The sequence below is a fragment of the Cibotium barometz genome, chromosome 25, assembly GCF_041138505.1.
Source record: "Cibotium barometz isolate CiBa-2024 chromosome 25, ASM4113850v1, whole genome shotgun sequence".
In the NCBI taxonomy this organism is placed as follows: Eukaryota; Viridiplantae; Streptophyta; class Polypodiopsida; order Cyatheales; family Cibotiaceae; genus Cibotium; species Cibotium barometz.
The window spans coordinates 50,309,011-50,315,615 of record NC_141070.1 but is presented as its reverse complement, the minus strand read 5'-3'; the positions used below and the strand labels follow the sequence as shown (position 1 = coordinate 50,315,615).

General features: G+C 41.9%; 1 protein-coding gene across 1 annotated transcript; it reads right to left on the bottom strand.

Annotated features, from left to right (window-relative positions):
- Positions 1-3,042: 3,042 nt before the first annotated feature.
- Positions 3,043-4,944, bottom strand: LOC147624690 (2-oxoglutarate (2OG) and Fe(II)-dependent oxygenase superfamily protein). The gene is made up of 3 exons (XM_086819723.1): positions 4,488-4,944; positions 3,800-4,053; positions 3,043-3,673 (listed from the first exon to the last, which is right to left on the bottom strand). The coding sequence occupies exons 1-3, from the start codon at positions 4,875-4,877 to the stop codon at positions 3,310-3,312; spliced, it is 1,008 nt and encodes a 335-aa protein (XP_086675849.1). The 5' UTR covers positions 4,878-4,944; the 3' UTR covers positions 3,043-3,309.
- Positions 4,945-6,605: the final 1,661 nt, after the last annotated feature.

Sequence of the window (6,605 nt, the reverse complement as noted above, 5' to 3'; positions counted from 1 at the left end):
GATAGAGACCCTCCAATAGCTTCTTGCACCAATGAAAAGGCTCTCAGATGGGTAGACCTTCAACAAGCATCACAAGGGAGGAAGGAAATAAACACATTCACTCCCCTACAAAGAAGCCCCAGGTAGAAGCTTGGGGGGGTGTACTTTTAGGAAGACCTACATATAACGTATATTCAAAGGGTATTAAAAAATACTCTTTTGTGAATTTTGACCCCCTTTTTCCTTATAAACTTATGAGTTTTTTTTTTCAAAATGCCATTTCAAACCCTCTTATGTAAGTAGATTTCTGTAAATTTGTCTCAAAATCTTGGTTTAAAAATCCCTCCTAATGATCGCACATAGTAGAGTTACATATTTTTAAGTGAACCTCCTTGAGGGTAGAAAAGGAAGCACAAGTGACTATTGAGAAAGCTCTAGAAACTAGAGGCCAGAGGAAGAAGCTAAAATTAAGAGGAATAAATTTGGTGATGATTTCAAAGTTGGATATATCGACATGGAGAGAACCCCTTCCCCGTGGTGGTGGTGGCAAAGCCACAATGAAAAGGCAAGGGCAAAGAAATAGAAGGCCCCTCTTAAAGCAACACACAAACAACCACCATTGGACAGGACATGCAAGAATGCATACAGTGCCACAAATCATGGGACCAATATCCCCTAATGTAAAGTAGCTTGTAAAATGGATTGCCAAAGATGTGAGAGCCATGCTCCAATTGCAAATTGCAATTGGACAACCATGACATCTAAGAAGGATGTATCGAGTTGATCCAACTCTCTGTGGCTTTGCTTTGCTAACTTCATAATGTACAAGGACAAAGGGCCACATAAGCTAAATAATAGATTCCAATTTTGCAAGAGTAGATAAGATTACGGGGCTCATGGCCAACCAAGCCATTGGGACACTGCAAAATAAGAGAGCACTTTGCAAGCTTTCCATGAGCAGTAGGCTGAGGCCAACATAAGATTTACAAATGCCTTGGATGCAATTGAGATTGGGAAAAGGGATCATATAATAAGAGGCTTGCAAAGGCAATAAGAGTTAGCAAAGGAAAGTGCCTAAGTGCCTGCAAGCTTGGACTCAACCGAGTCGGTTAGGGTGGATGTAGGAAAGGATCAGTTGATCCTAGAAGTGGCATCCCACTTGTCAAATTTGGTGTTGCAGCCCTACCTAGTACCTCCATTTGGCTCTTTAGGTTGTCACTCATGTTTATATATCAAGGACATGTCTTGGACCAGCCATTAAACTTGCTCATGTTCATCGAGCTTTGTAGAAAGGTGCTAGCCGATTACATGCACCTAGTAAATATGATGATCTTTGAAGGGGACATCTGCCCAGAGAGTAGCAACACACATATACAATCAAAGAATTCATCCAATGGTCTTCAATTATCGTGCATGTTTTGCAATTTTAAGGATTCTGTGTGCTATCAGTTTGCAGAGCAGACTTCCATGGTGGATGCAATTATGGACTAGGTTGAGACATGGATTCATAAAGAGGGCATGGCCCACATGAGAGCCACATAAAAGTCACATGGAAGTTTGAATTACGATTTTCATTTAATCTCCATTTTTTAATGCTCAACTTTTCACTTTACCCCCCTTCTTGATGAGGCTTCTTAATGAGCTTCCTCTTGGAGCCTTCGATTTCCTTCTTCTTGGCCTTCTACCAAGCCAACTATTATTCTTTTCTCGACCTTATATGCTATGACTTTTTAGTACCTTTTTTAGTCTTTTTTTTTGTGTAGCCTCTAATGCCTCTAAGATGTTTTCTTGGGTTTTTTTTTTGCAAGCTACCCTCGCCCACATTGTGCTTGTGTGCCTATGCTTCTTTTCATTTAGTCCTCCCACAATTGATCTCCCATAATGGACCATTCATTCACCATGCCCCAAAATAGTAAGGCCAATGTTTGGTTGCACATATAACTCTACTAGTCTTTCCCCTTCAAATTCTTCATTTGTGGGCCTCCATATGCTTTTAGAGAATGGCTAAAAAGTTTGCTTTGAATCCTTTTCTTATTCAAAGAACACTTTAAAAAATCTATAACTATTATGATGTCCTTGTTTCAAATCAATTTTGTTACCATGAACAAAAAACATTGTGTCATGTTCAAGTCACTTGTTTGACATATGTTGACACCTTGGTTCCTGACCTTGAAAATTACTTATGCATGTGGTTGAATGTAATTAGGTTGAAGGAAGATTTAGACGAAACATCAAGAAATGGATGAGTTTTCGCTTTGTCTTTACATGTGATGATTCTCTCTGAGTCTTCAATGTCCTGGAGCCATAGGCTGAAGTATTTAGTTCGCTTCACCATTAAACAACTCCAAAATTAAGGCATACCAAGCAAGACAAGTTGTACTTGTTTTTTCACGACAATGATACTTTTTGCACGGTTCAACTTTAATTTTAATAATTGCCGAACAAAAGTCCCAATGCATTGGGAAGTGGAAACGAAATCCGAGAATCAAATGCTCACTTTTCCAAGGGAAGAGAGCAAAATCCAAGGATCAAAATGACCAACAAACAGAAAATCTACTAAGGTCTTATACGCAGCAGTCTCCTTGCACACCTAGGGGATAGACCATGCAGTTTGTTAAAGGCCCTACAGAACAGTCCCTCATCTTGATAAGATCCACCAAGAGTAACACGAGATGCCATATAGAACCCATCCAACTCAGATGAGACAAAGGTCTCACAATTCGACATATTCATGATGACCAATTGACTTAAGACAGCTACCCAGGAGGTTTTCCTACAGAAGGGCAGCTTTGTTCCTCACCGAGAGACCCTAGAAAAGACTGGGCACACAAGTCACAATGCTCATGCTGATGGGTACTTTGTATCTTCTGCTGATCTTGCCTTCTCATTGTTCTTTTCGTGTTTTAGTATCATAAACAAAGAAATCCGCGGGAGTTTGCCAACACAATTTTACAAGCATGTTTGATTTGCTATCCATGCTCAGCAGCATAGCTAGCACAAGTAAGTGCCACTAGTAGCCTTTCATTCAGTCAAATTCACAAGACAAATCACATGTTCGTAATAGTCTGCAAGAGGTTATATGGATACAAAACTGTTAACAACAAAATAAAGAAGTTAAACACTTGATAAAACAGGAAAGTACTAGACCTGTTGGTTTAACAAGAGAGTAGAGAGAGACCTATATTTTGCTGCTACAGAGATATATACTAGTTCAAATGCCCTTTTGAGTACTACTATTGTTTACAATGCCTTCAGTCGCACTTAACGTGGATCATCACTCATGTCATTAAGCCTTGTCCAATGAGCAGAATTTATTGTCATGGATGGTCTTCATTTGCACAAAGAAGCGAGCACTCGACGGGGAACCTCAAATGGCCTCCTTGCATGCTGTACAGCTATATTATCCAAAATAAACAAATCACCTGGTTGCCATGGAATAGCTACACTCTCGTCATGAAGAATATCCAAGCAACCAAGAACTGCTTCCTCTGGTAATGGTGACCCATCACCAAAAATAACTGCCTTTTTAGGATCGTTGCGACTATCCTCCCAACCAGTATAGGCAGCCACCATACTATTAAACCAAACCTTTTGCCCTCTCCTTTCATCTAACTTGATAGCTGGCAATGGACCTGAAATGGTCTTAACATTGCCATCAGCTAGCCACTCCAACTTCATACCAAGCTTTGCTGCTCTGTTATATACGTGTTAAAAGAGCAGTAAGTTTTACATTAATATTTAATATACACAAGAGTCCCCAACACGTGACTAAAAAGCAAAACGCAACTGCTAAGAATGAAAAATGAATGCAAAGGTGTACCTCTTCTCTGCTTCATCTTTGTCCTTTGTTAGAAAGGTAGACTGCCATCCTCTGCCAATTGCAGAGGAAGGATCGTCGCCCTCTCCCAAGATCCGGATGTATAACAGGCCATGCTTTTCTAGCTTATCTACAAAATCTGGATACATGGTATGCATTCGTGTGTACACTGAATGACTCAAGACAATGGGAGTCTCCCCACCTTCTGCAGGCTTTACTTCACAAAAGAACAATATTCTAGACGGATACTCTGGCACCTGGAAACCACCAAACGTGTTACAGAGCCTTTCATATGATGAGGTATAACATCACAAGCTTCTCACAAATCAAATAGTAGGTATGCCTAGCATTCATGACCTCTCAGTGTAGTGAATATTGTTTTCAATCACACAGGAAACCTTTTCAAAAACAAAATCGAAGGCATAAACAAGAAAGAAATGATTCTACAATCTACACAGGGCAAGGGAAATTCAGTCCAACAGGTTACAAAGAAGACCCAAAAGCACCCAGCAGCATACATACGACAACCCACAGATGACATTAAATAGACGGATTTTTAAAGCACAACACTACACAGCAAATAAGGCAACCAACACATTGCAGCATAACAGGATGTTCTTTTATGTTGAAAAGAAAGATAACACCCCACATGCAGAAATGGCAAACAGGGCAGGGATTCGAAAGCACGAACCTGGGCCATCTCATGGTGGAAGGGGATTTTCTGGTCCGGGGGAGACTCGTTAGAGGTGAAGACACGGCCTACAACGTTGGTGCGGGGGGCGGCGCCGCCCACGTAGGGAAGCTCTGCCCAGCCGGAGGCCTCGACGACAGCGTTGAAGTCTGCGGCAGAGACGAGAGGAAAGCCGCGAAGCAGCAGCGCGCCATGCTGGAGCAACTGCGCATCCACCCACGCCCTGTTCTGAGCCAAGGCTAGGGCCACGCCTTCTGCGCTGGAGATAGGGTTAGGGCTAGCGTTAGGGTTAGGGGTTAGAACTAAAGGGAATGGCCCGGCGTTGACGGTCTTCTGCTCCGGCAAGGACCCGATAGCAAATGCGTCGATTGCTGCTGTTGCTACCACCATGGTTGTCCTTTGATCGTCTGTGGGTGGATCGTCTCTCTGCGCGATGATTCTTTCCCTACATACATACATATACACGGAATATATATATCTTCTTTTTTGGTCCGCGTTCAATGTATCTTATACAAACATTACCACGTGAGCCTTTCCTCGTCAGCAACCAGATCTAACTTTACATGTTGGACCTTACACGGATCCTTTTCACCTTTGGTTGAAGACAAATACTTTGAGTAGGGATCTTCCAAGGACAGAATGCTATCGTTTGCCATGGTTGTTATTACATGCTATTCATGAAATCTATCAGTGTACATATATATATATATATATATATATATATATATATATATATATAAGGCAAGAGTTTATATATTAGAAAAATCTCACAAGGAGATAGAAAGGGGCCAGTACAAACATCAGTAACATAATATCAACCAGCATGGTGGTGGAGACTCTCCACCTTATACTACCATAGCTTAGGGCAGTTGTCAACCCCCCTATATGTTGACGACACCTTAGCAAGTATGGAGGTAAGGTCTGGTCCTGACACTTTAATTTCCTAGAGACAGATGAAATCCAAGGAGCACTTAGACTCATACAGCCAATTTCTAATTATAGTTGACCGATGGGGGTCAGTGATCCCTTTGACATTAAGGGAAACAATCTTCATAGGAGACCTTTGCTCTTCTTTTTTCCTAGGTTACCAGGAGTCATGGGTGAGCTTTGTGCTCTCGCTTTCTTCTTTTGGTTTTGACTCTAAGAAGGCTTTGACAGGCTACCTCCTTAGAGCAGGATGGGTTTGGGTAGGGAGATGATAGGTTCTTTCCTTGGTGAGAGGGGTTTTCTTTGACGACTATCTCCATTCCATCAAGGTGGTCGACCAATTCAGAGAGGGAGGTTTTGAGCTGTGTTGCTTTAACTGATTCATCATCTTCAGAGTCATTGGCCTCCTCTTTAGAGAAACTGAGAAGCACATCATGTATGGGGTCATAAGCATTCTTTAAAAGAGCAGTGAATCAGTTAAGGGATTGGACTGAGGGTTTGGGTTTAGTCTTCTGAGGAGCTGGCCTCCTCTTTAGAGGAACTGAGAAGCACATCATGTATGGGCTCATAAGCATTGTTTAAAAGAGCAGTGAATTGGTTAAGGGATTGGACTGAGGGTTTAGGTTTAGTCTTTTGAGGAGCTTTGCCTTTCTTTCCTCCTATGGGGACAGCTTCCTTTTCTTTAGAGTGAGACATAGGGGGAGGGGATTTAATGGGGCAATTTCTGATGTAGTGACCTTGTGCCCCATGGGATTTAATGTAGCAATTTCCTAAAGGGGATACTATTCTTTGTAGTAGGGGGTAGAGAGAGAATGGGAGATTGGGAAGCTCCACCCAGACCGGGACTTAGATCGGGACTTAACTGGGTTTGTCATCCACAGGGGAGAAGGATGGATACCACTTGAATAGAATCAAAGGAGAATTTCTCATAATCCACTACCCAGGTATGAGGGCATCCAAGTCCATTTTCTCTTCCTTAAAGAGGAAGATAAAGAAGTTGTTGGGAAGGTATCGAGTGGTGGCAACCATTCTCTATATGAATCCACACTTTTAATATTTCTATAGGGGACGAGGGCCAAACACCTGCCCTATTAGTGTGCCCAAGCCTGGTAATCGCTCTCCAGATCCCTTACTAACTTTTCAAGGAGGTTAATAGAGAGGGATTTTCCTTAAGATCTATGCCCTTGCGAT

Excerpts from the sequence above, each read along its gene's own strand:
- LOC147624690 (XM_086819723.1), bottom strand. The coding sequence starts at position 4,877 with ATGGTGGTAGCAACAGCAGCAATCGACGCATTTGCTATCGGGTCCTTG. Across the intron at positions 4,054-4,487 it reads TCCACCATGAGATGGCCCAG|GTGCCAGAGTATCCGTCTAG; the intron begins GTTCGTGCTTTC and ends GGTGGTTTCCAG. Across the intron at positions 3,674-3,799 it reads AAAGATGAAGCAGAGAAGAG|AGCAGCAAAGCTTGGTATGA; the intron begins GTACACCTTTGC and ends CGTATATAACAG.